Source organism: Microtus ochrogaster, chromosome 16 (assembly GCF_000317375.1).
Source record: "Microtus ochrogaster isolate Prairie Vole_2 chromosome 16, MicOch1.0, whole genome shotgun sequence".
Lineage (NCBI taxonomy): Eukaryota > Metazoa > Chordata > Mammalia > Rodentia > Cricetidae > Microtus > Microtus ochrogaster.
In genome coordinates this window covers 59,904,729-59,922,064 of record NC_022018.1, presented here as the reverse complement: position 1 = coordinate 59,922,064, position 17,336 = coordinate 59,904,729, and the positions used below count along the sequence as shown (strand labels likewise).

General features: G+C 46.8%; 1 protein-coding gene across 1 annotated transcript in view; it reads right to left on the bottom strand.

The window, feature by feature from the left end:
• Nucleotides 1-843: 843 nt before the first annotated feature.
• Nucleotides 844-17,336, bottom strand: part of Ntrk2 (neurotrophic receptor tyrosine kinase 2) — a 330,204-nt gene continuing 313,711 nt past the window's right edge. The window contains exons 16-17 of the mRNA XM_026783080.1: nt 8,726-8,884; nt 844-6,943 (exon numbers count right to left, since the gene is read on the bottom strand). Of these exons, the coding sequence (XP_026638881.1) occupies nt 6,758-6,943; nt 8,726-8,884 (345 nt within the window). The 3' untranslated portion in view covers nt 844-6,757. The remainder of the gene's footprint in view (nt 6,944-8,725; nt 8,885-17,336) is intronic.

The following is a 17,336-nucleotide window of genomic DNA, read 5'->3' as shown; positions in this document are numbered from 1 at the left end:
ATGGCATAGTTAGGATTTCTAGATTAAGTTGAGGCTGATCGAGGTTCGGTGGTTACATTTTTTTATTCCTTAATTGACTGTGATATATAATCATGTTCGAAATTTTGGACCTTATGCAACTCTGAACTTTCTAGTCTCTGCTCAGTTGCCATAATTTGTCACCCTAAGAAAATATACATCCTCACCACTGGGGGCAAGTGTGTAAGAGACAATGGTTAAGGGTGTTTGCTTTCGGGTAGACACAGCCAAACTGCATGTTTCTGGAGCCTATACCAGGAGAGCTGTTTGGATGCTTCTCAGCCTTCCAGAGCCTCAGGGGGAAGAGGCCAGACACTGGGAGAGGCTACTGTGAAGCTCTAGGGAACACTTCCACCTCTGCTTTGCCCAGTTTCCCAGGGACACCCAACTCTAGACCACTGCAACCCACTCAGGACATTGTTTGCACCTGCGCTTTTAGACACCACAGGTTTCTCTTCTCACTCCTGCCCAGCCGGAATAGTCACCACTAGCCTGCTGTGGCAGTTTAAATGTACATTAACTGAAATTAAACATAATTTCACACTCTGTTCTACAGTCAAAGACCTGCTAGCCACAGGTGGCTTCAGGATACCACACTGGTTGGTGGAGACAGAAATGTCACGTAATGTCAGGGTGTGAAGGAACGGGCAACAGCATTCTGGGTGTAAACAGTGTGACTTAAAAGTTCAGCGGTGAGGTCAGAGACCACTTCTTCTCACTGCCTTCAGGCAGTGAACTCCGTGGCATCTCTGAAGATGCCTGCATTTAAAACTGCTGTGCTGTGCTTCGTAGACGCCCTGCTCATCTTTAGAAAGTACACCATCGCCAAGTGTAGCCTCCCGTGGAGGGCGTTGTTTATTGTAAGACGTCATTTTTTTTTTTTTTTATTAAATACACTGTAGTACAAGAGACATTCCATGTCAGGTTGAGAGAAGCTGGTCACATGATTTACAAACATTTTTTTTTTAAACACTGTATTCAGGTGTCACTTTGAAATCAGCCAAGATGCAGTGAGTCTCAGAAAAGCACTGGACCTCAAAACAGATCGCAAAAAACAAGTGAGAGCCGGTAAAAGTCGGCACAGAGACGTCACATTAAAGGGAAATAAACTAACTGAAAGATAGAGTTCTAAACACCAGGTCTCTGTTGGAGGGGTAGCACATGTGCAGAGAGAGGTTGAGATGAGTGTGTGTGGCCTGGGTATGTACAAACATCTGTCCGGGGCCGAAGCCAGTGTAGGCATCCCCATCTTTAGGCAGGTTGGTTGGTCAGGAACGCGGGGAGAGAGATATTTCACCATAATATGTTCATTCCTTAAGAGAGTACATATTTAAAATTCACATTTAATTCAAATACCTTGTATTGAAAATATTTCCAGCTGTTGTATACATTTTAAGCAACAGTAAGCTATACGAGCTGTAAGATAGAGAGACCTCTCCATCAAGTTTCATTTCTCCATTGCCCATGGTTTTCCTTCCTGCTCAAACATACAGCCACAAGCAGCTCATGATACTTTGGCTAGCTCGTTGGACATTCAGTCAACCTCCACTCAGGATCATTTTTCTTAACTCACAGAATAAAAAAAATAAAATAAAACACGTGGACCTGGCCCAGAACGCATAGGCTGCAAAAATGACGTCCCCGTCTTTTTCCCATCTCGTCTCCTGAGATGCACATCAGGATGGCAGCATAGTTGCTTGGAGGTGGTTGTGAGATTCACAGTGTTTCGCTTGCAACACATTTACATGTATGTCATTTTTTTTTTTTTTTGCTTCATGTTGGTGATGGATGGATCGAAAGCTTATAAATAAATAGACGTAAATAAATGAAGTCGAAGGGTCTAAAGAAGGGAAGGTGCCACAGCGAAGAATAGTCAAGAACCTTTGACTGGAGCAGCAGAGATGGAGCCCAGACAGACAGCGTAAACTACGCCCTTCTGCACTACTCTTTCACCTGGGAGCCCCTCCCACCCGGTTCTTCACAATAGCACTTGAAATTCATGTCCGAGCTATCACAACTTGAGTCTCTACATTCCTGTTACACGTTGTGAAGAATCGGCTTAAACTGCAAAGTTGGAAATCTGGGGACTTGGGACATTCGTTAGCCATTCCTTTCATGAGGTTTCCTTTAACAGGGCCAAACCAAAGGTCAAGTTGGGAAGTAGACGTCCTCTAAGAGGGGAGAAGGAGCGATGAGGGTGCCTGTGTCTGTGCTGACAGTTCTAGAAATTAGACATGACAATACCAGGTGTCGCTGGCAGTCCCATTTGCAAAAGGAGAGGCTCACGACAGCCCTTGACCAGGGATCCCGCTGTCTGCACCATGGCTCTTTCTCCCTATGTGGGTAAGGGGTGACTACAAGCTGCCCATCTTGCTGTGGGTTCTTGGGTGTTTTATCATCGGCCTTCAAGACACTGGTCTCCCAACAGTCTGCATCTAGAAGGGGATCAGAGCGGGAAGGGTCAGCACAGCACAGCTCTCCTCCCTTGGAGCTGTACCTAAGGAGACCATTTGTCTGTGTTTTCCCTTCGCAGAGAGCCGGAGAGCATGCTGAACGTGGAGGATGGCTTTTCAGTCCGTTGTCTCAGGGAATTGTGACTTCAACAAATCTTCCATCCAAGGACTGCCCGGAGTTGAAAGCTGGTGTGGTCCTTACCCACACGGAGAATGGAAACACGAACTGCCACACGACATTGGATAGTTTTGGTTATTTAGCAAATTTTAAGCAAATATTCATATTGCACCCTACTTACAATTAATTATTCTATTACCATGTGCCTATATGTTTATACATAAACACACAAACACACTACAGATGTGCATTTGTATATGTATAAATCAAGTGTTTATAACATATATTTTATATATATATATATCAGTACACAAAAACACCACAAATGGAGCTGATGTGAGCGTGTGTGCATGAATTCGGATAGAACCCTCAAGAGCAGTGTTCGAAGCATTTTCTCAATGAGGTTTATTGTGACATCGTTTTAGTGCATGGGAGTCAGAAGACGCCAGGAGCAGAAGCACATGAGAGAAAATCCCCTCTGCTTGGACTGTGTGTGTTCCCGTCTGTCCTAACCTCCTCCTGCTTCACAGACACGCTAGCACGCCTCCTTTCCTGAATGCCTTGTGTGTGTGTGTGTGTGTGTGTGTGTGTGTGTGTGTGTGTGTGTGTGTTAACATGTCCAAGGGCAGACTTGGGTGAAGCTCATGGTTTCTGAGCTTCTGAGTCTCAATTCCCTCGTGAAAAATATGAATAATTTGCCAACACATGCAAAAAGTGCTCAGAAACCATCAAGAGTTTGGAAATGAAGTGGATAATGGGGTTCGGGATGGAGAATTTGGGTCGCTACCACCGTGCTTGTCCTGTTTGGAGAGGGATATGTTTTAGAGCAAGAATGTTTCTTTTCTAAAAATTAAAATACCACAAGAAAGAGAGTAGTCGATGAATAATGAGAACTATTTTAAGATGTTATGTCCTCGGCTCGTCCAACTACTTAAAAAGCCAGCAGATGTTCTGCAATGCTCTGACATCGGCACATGTTCTTGAGACAACAGAAGGACTAATAATAATAATTATTAATAATAATAATCAGTATAAATAACTATAAAATTTTGCGCTTGCATAGACATTTTCATTTTAAGACCTTCAGGGACTTGTCAAAGCAGTATAAGGAATCTCTCTCTCTTTCTCCTCTCTGTATTTCTCTCTTTTGCTTTTTTTTTCCTGCCAAGGAAAACACTGATCTCGAATGGAATGCTTCCCTGTTCTCACTGCAGACCTTTGATGTAAACCTGCAAGGCTTCCCTAACATTGGTTCTTCCCAGGACCATCTCCTCGGCTGTCTGCTGAGCAACTTGCAGCTTTTTCTCCTGGGGCAACTGGTCTGACTCGCAGCGACAGACCTGTGCAAGTTCTCCGGTCATCGCTGATGGAATCTAGAACAGCATGGATACACCATCTGTCCTAGGAATCTAGAACAGCGTGGACACACCCATCTGTCCTAGGAATCTAGAACAGCGTGGATACACCCATCTGTACTAGGAATCTAGAACAGCGTGGGTATACCATCTGTCCTAGGAATCTAGAACAGCATGGATACACCCATCTGTCCTAGGAATCTAGAACAGCGTGGATACACCATCTGTCCTAGGAATCTAGAACAGTGTGGATATACCATCTGTCCTAGGAATCTAGAACAGCGTGGATACACCATCTGTCCTAGGAATCTAGAACAGCGTGGATGCACCCACCTGTACTAGGAATCTAGAACAGCGCGGATACACCATCTGTCCTAGGAATCTAGAACAGTGTGGATACACCATCTGTCCTAGGAATCTAGAACAGTGTGGATACACCCATTTGTCCTAGGAATCTAGAACAGCGTGGATACACCCATCTGTCCTAGCTTTGCAGCGCCACAGCTCCACAGTGTTGTGACAGTACCGTGGGTCCTTTATAGGATATATACCTGCCTGTATATATCACAGAGATATGGCTTTCGATATATTAGGATAGGTATCCTGGAGGGGTTTCTCATGGACGAAGAGGACAAATGGCTCCCATCTCTCACGGGCCAGTGCCACAGAAAGGACCCTATATAGCGTCTGCTTTATGCGACCCCTCCCTTGAGCGGGTCCACTGGATCTCTTCCTGGTCTCTGTTCATTTACACTGAGGTTTTTATTTTATTTTATTATTTTTATTTATTTATTTTGAGAACCTGCTTTCAAAGTCTATACTAGAAAACACAGTGCTCCAGAAATTAGTGGGCACAAATGAAACCTACCCAGAGCTCTGGCACCTTCAGAAATAAACTCCAAAGAAGTGCGCTAAGGTGAATTCAATCACCCGCTTCCAATCTGGCTCATGTAACAAAGATGTCAAGTTTATCAAACTTCCCCTCACAGAGGGGGACAGAGAAGCGGAAATGCTGTTCTCCCTCGGTCTAACTGACTGTCCTAATAACTATAAATTTCTACTTAAATTTACACTTTCTCTTAGTAAAACCCATAATCATACTCAGAAGCGTATTTCCAAGCTCAGTCTGGGTACAGCCTCCCATCAGCCATACTGCACAGATTTTTCAGGTTTTTTTTCTTTCCTTCTTCTCCTTCTTCTTCCCCTTCTCCTTCTTCCTTTTTTAAAAAACTTTTTAATGGAGTATAGATAACAAAACAGCACACTGACAATGAGTACTTAGAAGTGAACCGCTCTCCCAAACAGAGCCCAGAGCAAGAGACTTGACCCGGACACTAAATGTGAACTCGGGTGCTGTCCCCAAGAGAGCTTTTCTTCCCCTCAGGGATGGATCCACCTGTCCCATCCCACGTTGCTGTGGGGCTGAGGCGGATGAAGACACCCAGGCATCAGCATCCCTACGGGCAAACCCATCACCACCAACTGCAGCAGCATGCTTTCAGCTGCTGGTCCCGCCCCATCCCTAAGTTGCATACGTCAGACCTTCTATGGCTCTGCCCTACCCATGGGGCCCCACAACTGGAGCGGTCCTTTCTGCACACAGGTCTTGATTGACAAAGACCATGCACTTTTTTTTTTTTGCACAGTTAAAAGACAGGTGAGAGTGGAGGGTTGGGGCTGGAGGAAATTGTCTGAAAAGTTCAAGGTAAGAGAAACGTGCCTCGGAATTGAGAGTGCTTCCTGTCATTTTCAAGGACTCAGATTTCCCCATCTGACCCAGAAATAATATCTGAGCAAAAATCTCCCTCTTTTCAACTGAACTTGACAAAGTTTGGTAGGTAACCCTTGAGGAACGCTTCAACTCTGTCACCATGCCCGACCACAATGCGCTGTCGGAATGCGCGATGTGCTGTCTGGGTCCCACGGAGGCCATCTTCACTTTCCATTGTAGGCCAGTATCTGTGCCTTGAAACTCTGTCCATGGTGCAGAGTTCAACACCCTCTTTCCTCCTCAGGAAGGTCCTCAGGGGACGGTGTCGAACATGCTCCTCCCAGCTCACGGTTTCGGGATCTTCCTCAGCAGGGGCTGACCCCAGATGATCCCGTTGGCTGTCTCTGTTCTGGTCGTTCTGTAGTTTATAGCCACACTTCTTTCTCTCTCTGGATCTCATCTCCCACGGATAACATCTTCCTAGATTGTATACAACTTTCCCTTTACACACAGGCTAAAGCCATCAGAAAACAAGAAGATAAATAAATAAATAAATAGATAAATAAATAGTTAAATAAATAAACAGGAGTGAATCCATAGAAATGCCCGTGTCTGTACACTGGAAGTGGCGCTTTAAGTCAGATGTTTGGTTTCCCTTTTGTCATCCACATCGAAGGCAGGAGTACAACAAGGCATTGCTAGTTGTGGTGGGCAAACTGGAGTGTCAGCTGATATAACAAATTAGGGTTTTGTTTAAGGCCTTTGTCTATGTACAGTCAATAGGAATACAGAAGCCAGATTGTTCAAGGAGAGAGGCTGAGGATCACGAAGCAGGGAAGACCCAAAGTAAAAGGTGAAAGGGCGAAAGAAAGAAAGAAAGAAACCAAAGGAGAGAGAAAGAGACAATGCCAAAAGCGAGTTAACACTGTCTGTGGATGGAGAAGTGCACACTGCTTCCCTCCGAAAGCCGCTCCCTGTCTTGTTAATACTGTCAGAACAACGAAGGACAGCAAGGTCATGACACCCAGCGGCAGGTAAGAGGTTCGTCGTGTTGGCCAGTCTGAGGAGTGCATCGGGAAGGGCGGATCTGGGGAGAAGGGCCCTAGCCTAGGATATCCAGGTAGACAGGCGATGCCTTGGCCAAGTTCTGGAGGAGGGTGTGGATGCCCTTGATGCTCTTCCTCATGTGTGGTTCCCGCTGCCAGCATCCCAGCATCAGCTCGTACACCTCCTGCGGGCACGTGCGAGGCCGCTGCAGGACTCGGCCCTGGGTGATGCATTCTATGACCTGCAGGGAGAGCAGAGGCAGGGTTAGCAGAAGAGCCATGGGCGTGGGATGTCAGTGCAGGAGGAGCAAGAAAGGGCCTCTCCTTTCTTTAACTTTTTAAGAAGTCAAGTCAAGCTATTATGTTTATTTCTGGAGGCCAGCATGCTAATTTGAGGCAGACGTGTTTATACATATACAAGGTGTACTGACTACATCAGGACAATCAGTACGTGTATCTCCTGAGCCATTCACCATGCCTTTGTGTCGGCAGCCTTCTACCTCCTCCCTCCTAACTTTTCACAGAGTCCTGAGGCCCCATTATATGGGACCGCATGTCCTTCCACTGTGCTGCTATACCAGCCCCTAGGGAGGAGCTGCCAATCGGCTACCAGCTGATATTTGCTCTTTTAAAATGTTTCCTTTGTAGTTCTTCATTGAAGATATAATAAACGTACCACCTACAGTCACAGTGCAGTGCTGCAGGGTTCTAGAATCATCTGCCCCTGTGTGCCTGCATGCTGGGGCTGGCCTACAGCTTCCCTCTCCACCCTTTCAGCAAACCTTCCCTTGTGGATTTCCAGTGAGAGAGATAGGTTTTTGCTTTAGGTATGGTCTTGCTATGCAGCTCAGGCTGACCTTGAACTTCTGGTCCTTTCCCTCGGCCCCAAAGGAAACCCTTTTACTGCTTTCTCACAAGGGAGAGAGCCATTGTGGTTTTACAAAGCTGGCAAAGGCCTGATCTATTTATTCACAGAGGCTGGTCTGAAGAGCACCAAGAAAGCCCCGCGTGCTCCAGGTTTTACCGGCTGGAGAGAGAACTCAGACTGCTTTTGCCTAAGGTGTTGACTGACAGGGAACCCCTGGCAGCAGATGTGATTAGGATCACTGCATATCAGAGCTGAATTAAAGGACAGGCATGGATCTGAGAAGGACAGGAGATGCCTGAGCGAGATGCTGTGCTTCAAACACAGACATGCTGCTGGCTGTTGTCCCGTGGGCTCCAGATGTGCACCCAGACAACAGCAGATTGAAAATACATGGGGGAAAACATAACATCTGTACTGAGCATGTGCATTTTTTTCCTTGTCATTATTCTCCGAACATATAGCTATTAGCACTGTCTGCATGTACTATTGCTGTAAATGAGCTGGCAATGACCCCGGAGGAGACCAGGCGAGCTCTTGCACATGCTACATTATCCTATCTGCAGGAAGGGCTTGGAGTGTTCTAAAGTTTGGTCTGGGGCCGGGTGAGGGCAGGGTCTTGGAACCAATCCCCATCAATTCCAACAGGTAACTACAGTTTGCCAAGGAGTTGGAAAAGGCAAACCAAGCTTGAGCTTTTCACTAGGCGTTAACTTCTAGTAAAATCTGAAGAAGGAAAGGGCCTTAGAACTCCTCTGGAACAGTGCAGAAATGCTCGCCAGACTCAGGGGCACAGATAGCGGAGGCTGCTCTTAGTCTGTTAGATGAACAGGTGTGAAATTACTCCTCCACCCTGCAGTGAGAGGGAGCAAGGTTGGGTCCGCAAACCTCTCTTTCTCCAAAATTATTAAAATGAGTCTGCGAAGAACTGCTGCCTCAAGCGAAGCCACTTATGACTGTGGGCTGGTTGCCAGCTCAGGAGCCTCCAGACCAAGGCTGCATCTTAGATTCCCGCTCTGGCGGTGGTGGCGTGTGTGTGTGTGTGTGTGTGTGTGTGTGTGTGTGTGTGTGTGCGCGCGCGCGCGCGTATATGTGTGTGTGTGAATGTGTGTGTGAATGTGCGTGTGTGTTCAGGGGTCCCTCCCAAACCACTACACACCTCGTTATTTGATAGCTGATACCAGGGCTGCTTGCCGTAGGTGAAGATCTCCCACAACACGACACCCAGGCTCCAGACGTCGCTCTCCGTGGTAAATTTCCTGTACATGATGCTCTCTGGAGGCATCCAGCGGATAGGCAGCATCGTGTGGCCTCCGACCTGGCAGGAGAAGCATGAACAGGGAGCGTCAGTCATCTGGAGCCAGTGTGGCAGGTCACTGTGGGGAGATGGCCCTCACAAGGGATATGTACCTTCTCCATCACCTCAGGTAACAGAGTCAGGGGCAGAGACGAGTCAAAACAAACTTACAAATATAACTTGTTCTTTTCCTTTCCTCAAAGTCAGAGGCGAGTAGAGACCGTTATGATTTACTAAAGCCTTCATGAACTTCCTGTTGGAGGAACTGACCTGTCTATTAATTAATAAACATGATAATTTTGAACCAAGATAACAAGTAAAGGGCTTTGCATTCTACCTTAGTGGTACCCAAGATGAAATTTATTATTTCCATTTTACTGACAGGCAACCATACATGTACATGGTACAAAAATCATATTTTTTTGGACTCAAAGCTTTGGATTCTCCTCTCCAATAGGGTGATGCTATGTAGCTTATTAACTGCAATAAATAAATTTGTTTTAAGAGGAAAATGCCCCTTGGAGTGAAAGCGCAAGCTGTGGTAGCACCTGGGGACAGCATCAGTGCGCTCACAGCAATCTGATTGATGCAGGAGGGCGGTGCACGGTTCTCCAAGTCGTGGAGGAAAGAAAATGCCATTTCAGATTTGCCAGTCATCAGGCTGTCTGACCCCTGTGCAGTAGTCATGTGACCTGTGGATCACATGTGTTAGTGTGAACGAGGCCCCAGGACACACTGACAGCCGTATGGTTTAACATGAACACCTCATGGAGTCACTGCCCAGGTTCCATTCTCAACATCAATCTGTGACTTTTTATATGAAGGAAGTGTACCTGCCCATGTGTCTGGAAGTGGTGGCGACATTTCCTCCTAGGGCCACAACCAGTGTGGTCACAGACCCTGACCAGCTAAGAGGAAGTACACTGTAGGCACGCTAAGGTCAGACTGTGAATACTGGTCTGGTTGATCCTTCAGTTCCATGCTCAGAACACTGACAAAGAGAAGCTGTACACGGAAGGCCCAACATTTCCAGATTCTCAGAAGGACCTTGCTGACTCTGAGGACTGTTAACTGTAACTTGGCTGAACCAACAGAGCTAATAAGAACAATGTCTGAGGGCCAGGGACTCCATAAAATAAAGTAAACTGAGAAAAATGTATTCCATTCTAAAAACACACCAAGGAAAGCGTGGAACCTCATGATTTTGATAGTAATTCACATAGAATAATCTGATAAAAATTAAAATTACAGCTATGTTTTGGAGTTGACTATCCCCCAACTCTATTGGCTTGAAACATATTTTAAGAAAAGAATCTCTGGAGAAAATCCTGAAAGTAAATCTCCTTTGAGTTATAAATCAATGAATTTACTATTTTTAAACAACAGTGCCAATCCAATCATTTCAACTACACAATTACGTTTGTTTTTACTGCCTGTGCACTATTTGCTTGCAGTGCCTGTGGAAGCCAGAAGAGGGCATCAGATCCCCGAGACTATTTTACAGTTGGTTGCGAGCTGCCATGCGGGTGCCAGGAACACAGGAGTCTGAAACGAATACTCTTGGCAGCTGAGCCACCTCTCCAGTCCCATAATCCATGTCTTAACTAAGCAATTGACAGTATATAGTCTGTTGTCATAGGGCAGTAAACAGTGAAAAGTTCTGTGACAATTCCTTCCTTCTCTTTTGGAAACTAGGGTTTGGTGAAATGAAAGAAGTTTCTAGTCAAGTATACGTATAGACTGGTGACCGACAGCACGGACAACAGCTTCACCTCTTCCCTTCATACAGACAGCCTGGCTCCTTTTAATTATGGCTTGCTTTGCATACACACACAGCATCTTTATTTGTGGTAGCAGTGAGCAAGGGATGCGGAGTCCATTTCCCAGAGACACCGGTGATGGAAGCCGGAAGTGACGCCCTTAGCCATTCCCTCCCTCCTGTTGGCTTCTCACAAAGTGCAGCCCACCCTCTCTGTCCACATTCACTCCCCTCTCCTCTGCAGCCACTGTTCTCAGCAATGCCCCAGCAGTTGGTCCAGGACTAATCCCGATGTCCCTCATCTCCCGTAGTGTCTTTCTGGTGTGAAGTCAGTTCCGCCAGCAGTACTGCACCTGGGGTCCCCCCACTCACCTCTTGTTTCCTTACACAGCCATTATCACCCCTGCAATTCGGTTCCTGATACACTCCATTCTGTGTTTCATGGTGTCTCATAGGAAGGTTGAGAACAGACCAATATCTAGCTCTCTTGGGAAACCACGGGTGTTTGAAGACAAGCTATGTTGACCTAGGACCTTTTCAGCTTGACCAGCAAAGACCAATGATGCCTGGGGGGCCACTTTCATTTCAGCTTGTGGTATTTACTCAGCAAGTGAGCGATAACTTGTTTGGAAGCCAGAAATCTGACTCCCTCAGAAACAAACTGGCCAGAGAGCAAGCCCCATTAAGAGATGATTGGCTGCCAGAGGCTTTTGGCTGCATTAAATATTGAAGGGGTTCCTGGACCTCCGTATCACACCCGTGCACGATGGCTTGGCTTCAGCAATCTCCCCCATCTGTTCCTTAAAAATTCATGAAAGCCGTAAACTTTCAGCAACAGCCCGGTCTCCTTTGCTCCCAGTGGATGGCATTATAGCAGAAGGTTAAACACAGCAATGCAGTGACAAGGTCTTCCCCTGAAGAAGAGCCTGGGAGGAACCCTTGCGGTTGTACTGTGGGCTGTGACCACATCCAGGAGGGTGAGGGTTGTGTTGTAAAGCATGACCTGGAACTCCCACGGGACCGATGTTGAATGGGGAATAGTGCCTGGAGAGAAACCCAGCTCTTCTTTTTAACTCCTGAGTGAAGCAGAAGTGTCTGGCCAACCTGTCGTGCACACCAATCCCGAAACTGCTGATATTTAAAACCTTGACTATCCATGTTCGTTTCTTCACATTTACGGACCGATTGGTCATCGTGTGATGACTTCAAGGCTAAATGCTGTTGGCTTAAGAGAGGATGTCTTCAACCTTTCTGTCAACACTTTTTCCAGATGCCTTTCCACAGTCGAGCCATCTCCAGCCAGAACGAGGCAGGTTATCACGTGGGTTGAAGAGGAGCACCACAGACCATCATCTCTGTGCTCTCTGACACTGATTCTAGGGTGACTGTGAGCCACATTCAATGCACAGTTTTCACTGAAGATTTCTTACGTGTCTTATCATAAAATAATTCAAGTAATACAAAATCGTATTTGTTTGCATCTTGGGTGTGTGTGTGTGTGTGTGTGTGTGTGTGTGTTAGTACTTCCATGTCCTTCAATTCTGCAATACTGGTGTTTATGTAACAAAATATTGTTGTAAAATTTAATGAGTTACTCTTTGAAAAGCCACTGGGGCAGACTCCAAAGTCTTAGGTGACATGATTCCTATACCGTTCTTGAAAAGGCAAAACTATAGTTGTAGACAAGCTATGGTTGCCTGGGTTGGGAGGAGAGGAAGGGCCTCCTGTATTAAGGGAGAGAGGCATTGGACTGACAGAAGGATTATTTCTTGAGTGTGGGGACCTGGTGTAAATGACTGCAACTATAGTTGAGAGATGGCTCAGTGGTTCAGAGCATGTAATGATCTCGCTGAGGACTGGGGTTTGGTTCCTGGCACTCACATGGCAGTTCTGGCCTCCAAGGGCAGTGCATATGCATGACATACAGATAGATATGCAGGGGAAACACCCATATATATAAAATAAATCTTTTAAAAATGACTCTACTTGCCAAAATTCATAGAGATGTAAAGAAGAAAAATTCTGCTATGTGCATTGCGTGCCTTAGTGAATCTGAGTTCAATGGTTCGAGTGGCCGTGGGGAGCGCAAGGTTTGCTGGGTGCGCTGGCTGCTGCTGGCTACACATTTGGTTACCACTTGCCTTTCATTTCTAAAAGACATTTCCAGACTGAGAAGGCAGAGTGACCGGCTCGATCCACAAGGGTCCAGTTCTGAAGCCTCTGACCCAATTCCTGTCTCTCATCTGACTCAGCCCAAGTGCTTGGTCTTAGGTGATAGGTACTACCTTCTTCTTATTTTGTGTTTAGTTCTGGTGAGGAGCAATATGTCTTCCCCCGCTAAGGTGCATAGCTACAGTCACAAGGATGTCAAGAAATCACTTTGAATCTAGAAACAAGAGTTCTTCATTTTAAGTAAAATGAGATTAAGGGCTGGAGAGATGGCTCAGTGGTTAAGAGGACTTGCTGCTCTTCCAGAGGACCCAGGATTAGTTCTCAGCACCCACATGGAGGCTCACAACCATCTGTAACTCCAGTTCCAGGGAATCTGATGCCCTCTCCTGGCCTCTGTGGGCATTGCACATGCATTCACTTAACATTTAAGTAAACATTCATAAACATACAATAAAAACATTTTTAAAATCTTCTAAAAGAATAAAATGAAATTAGCTGGCAGCTGCATACTTTTTGCCTTCTGCCGCTTTTCTTCCCTAACAGCTCCACAAACCCTGACGGAGGGCTTCCCAGGCAGATTCATGGAAAGGTGACTTGCCCCTGGACCAAGCTGCCTAGAGTAGGTTTTTCTTCATATTAGGATATTTAACTTGTATGCACACATAGCTTGCTGCACCCGGGTGGTATTCAAGGCAAACTATTTAACATCATAGAATTCCCAATAAACATACAGCCTGTGATCTAACAGACTCCTCAGCTACTAAGGGGTGGGGGAACTGGGACAGAGCAACCCAAGACAACGGTCATAACCCAGAACCAAGAGGACAAGGGAAGACCGCTATTTCCAACCACGAACTTTCCCTTTACTCTTTCATTCTGCCTCTCTGCATTCCTGCCCTAAGTCCACCAGCTCACATGACTGCTATGCAAGCGAGTCAAAGCCAACATTAGCCACTCCTGGGCCCCGAGACACAGCCCCTTCCGTGGCCCAGAACAGTGTACAGTGGTGTCACTACCCCACATACATGGTGTGTGCTTCACTTGGAAGGAAGTGGTGGGCTCTGGCAGGCAAAGGAGGTTTGACCAGATGCTTCCCTCTCTCCATCCCTGGGCAGAGAGCGCTGTAGAGGGAGCCTGTGGCAATGACCCCCATAGCACACACGGATTCTTCTGCTTCTCAGAACTCAGCGTCTCCTAAGAGTTTCTCCTTCGAATTGTGCTGATGCAGGCTTTTCTTGGCCGTTCCAGAATGGTGGGCTCTCCCTACATGGTGCTGTCCCTTTCCTGAGTGTTTCACCTGAGTATTCCACAAGGCACGTGGTCACTTCTCTACTGAGGTTATCCTTTGACCTCTGTCACAATCTGAGCTGACTTTGGGGAAGAACGCTGCTGTTTGTGCATCCGATGGGAGGGAAGGAAGGACGGCACAGTGCTGGAGTCCTTGGGGGTCAGTCACCCTCTCCCTTCCCTGTCGTCAGGTCCTCCTGAGTCCCTCCGATCACTCTCCTACAGCTTCGCTCCCAAGGTCTCCATGCTCTGCCGTCACACAGTGCTTCTGCTGAATCTTCTATTTAGATCGCTGGCATTTAGGATGCTATATTTGCTTGTTAAAGTCTACTTGAATCCATTTACAAAAATAACTTTTATGAAACATATAAAGGTCTTTCAGAACAAGCAGCTCATCTCTGAACATAGACTCGGGGATACAGTTCTTTTCAGCCCTAAATTTGTCTTTGGAGACAGAGACAAGAACACTCTTGGAATAACAGGGTTGACAGATGCAACAAGCTATAGCAAACCACCCAGAACCTCTGGGTCAAAGCACTGATGGTCCTCAGCTTCAAAATTAAAATCATGGGGCTAATGAGTAATCTTTCTTAGCCATTGGAGGCCTGTTCTCTGCTTACCCAAAGATTAAAGACCTGAAAATTCACACACACACACACACACACACACACAACCTTCGCATCCCTGTTTCTTCCTCATCCCTTAAAAAGTGCCACTGGGACTAAACCCTTGCTCAAGTGGAGCCCTTAAAGCCACTGCTAAGTTCTTGATTTCCCTGAGTCTATATCTAAGCTTTCACTGTGTTGTGTTGGGTCTCCTGGATACACAACTGACCTGAAGAGACATCAGGCGCCAGCAGCAAGTCCACACAGCTGTGTTCTTCTGCCTCCACCGCTACACAGCCTGTCAATCACTGTGCCTGCTCATTACTTTCTTCTTTACAGTAAGGGATTACACCTGGGGCCTGACAAATGAAGGCTGGGCAGGAGCTCTACCACTCTGCTATGTCCTGAGGCCCCTGCCTGACTTTCGCTTTCCATAGTGTACCCACCACACAACAGGAACACAACACACTCTTAGGATTGTGAGCCAGAGTGTGTTCTCTTCCTTGATAGATAGACCTTCACCAAGTGCCAATCTGCTGGGAGTGAAAGCCAAGCGTGTCATAGGACTCCCAAGTTCCTCCCCTGCTCTTCCTACTCACCAAACTCCAGCCATATTGGTTCCTTTTCTTTATAGCCTTTGCATTAGCTAAAGCTGCTCCTCAGTGAAGCAGGATTGGGGGGGGGTTCAGCCTGCCCAGTGATCTTTCTGTGCTGTACCCCACTGCTCATGGTGATGCTGACAGTATTAGAGTGCTTGTTGCAATGGATGGGTGGATAAACTTTTCCTCTTCCAGTGGGCCAGTCTCTTGAGAAAGAATTCTCTGGAAGGTGCTTGTATTACTGATGTTTCCGTTGCTGTAATAAAATGCCCTAGCAAAAAGCAACTTAAGGAAGAAAGGTTTTTTTTGCCCTGTGGATATTTTTGTTTTATTTTTTTGTGTGCAGTTCCATGTTCCTAACAGCTTAGCATCAAGAATGGCGGGGCAACAGGAGCAGGAAGCTGGGTAATCCCATCCTTTTCCACACACAGGAAACAGAGAAATGGAGCAGGAAGTGGGTGAGGTTACAGATCCTCAAAGCCCAACCCCAGTAAGGTACTCCAGCTGGGCCAGGCATCCTATAACTTCCCTGAACAGCACCACCCACTGGGGACCAAGTGCAATGTGTGATCCTATGGGGACATTTCTCATGCAGCCCACAACAATACCCCATCATTGTAACCCTGCGTCCTTTTGTTCTGGCTTCTGGACATGATCACAGACTGTCCTCAAGGCCCCTGCTGCTCCGTCTTCTCAACATCCAGCTCCCAGGGCCTCTTGGCAGGCAGAGGCAGCCGTGAAGACTGAGAAGATCCATCACCAGGTTCAAGCCAGGACTCACAATCGAGCACTCTCACCCACAAAACACTCTTTAAAATTTCGTTTTAATTATTTACTGGATGGATGTATTGCCTCCATGTATGCTTCTGGGAATCACACATGTGCCCTGTATCTTCAGAGGTCAGAAAGGGGCATCAGATGCCCTGGATCTGGAGTTGGGAGCCGCCATGTGGCTCTGGAAACCGAACCCAGGTCTTCCAGGAGAACAGTTAGTGCTCTTAGCTGATGAGTCAACTCTCCAGCTGCGTTTAAAACACCTTTTTCCTCAAAACAATCCTAGAAAAGAGTGTTTTATATTATATCCAGAGACCAGAATACAAACAAGAGAGCTGATTCTGTTGTAGAATAATAATTCTCAGAACATCCTTAGATGGGCCAGGTTGCAGACTTTATTACTCAGCATTCCTGACTGTCTTGTCTGTGTTCTCCATGGAAAGGATCCTGTGTTAAGCTCCTTGCCTGGGGCGCTGCCTGCCACACACCAAGCCCTCAGTAGATATGTGTTGGATGAGTTTAGTACATGAATTAGCTAGGCTGCTTTCAAACCACCTGATGAAGAGAGCTCACTAGGAAGGAAGGCACATTTTGGCCTACAGGTCCCGGGAGGGCTGTGATTTGGGCCAGCAGTGGCTGCTGCACCATCAAGGCAGGTGCTGTGTGACAGAGAATGCCCGCTTTCCTTGGGCACTCAGGGAGCCAGGACTGAAGGGGGAAGAGGTTGGGCTTTCACTGCACCCTCAGAGGTTATACCTTTAATGACCTAACTCCCCTCCACCAGGCTTCAGCCACCCAAAGGCTCCTCTGTCCCCTAATAGCACACTGTCTAAGGACAAAGGTCTGTGGTGTTTCAACAGTCTAATGTTGTAGGAGCTGCGGGCCTGCTTTTCGTCCTGCCCGGCTCCCTCACGGCTAGCTTTACACCAGAAATAACAACATACAAACTGTATTCATTTAAACACTGTTTGGCCCACTAGCTCTAGCCCTTACTGGCTAATTCTGATATCCTGATCAACCCATCTCTAATAAACTGTGTAGCACCGGTCTTACCGGGAAAGATTCAGCATGTCTGACCTGGCGGCTTGGTTCATCGTGTCTGCCCGGGAGTGGGGAGCATCTGTCTGAGGCATCTGCCCCTGAGAGGAGAGCTATCGGGTCTGAGCTCACTTCCTCTTCCTCCCAGCATTCTGTTCTGCCTACTCCACCCACCTAAGGGATGGCTTATCAAAATGGGCCAAGGCAGTTTGTTTATTACCAATGACCTTCCTCCATCA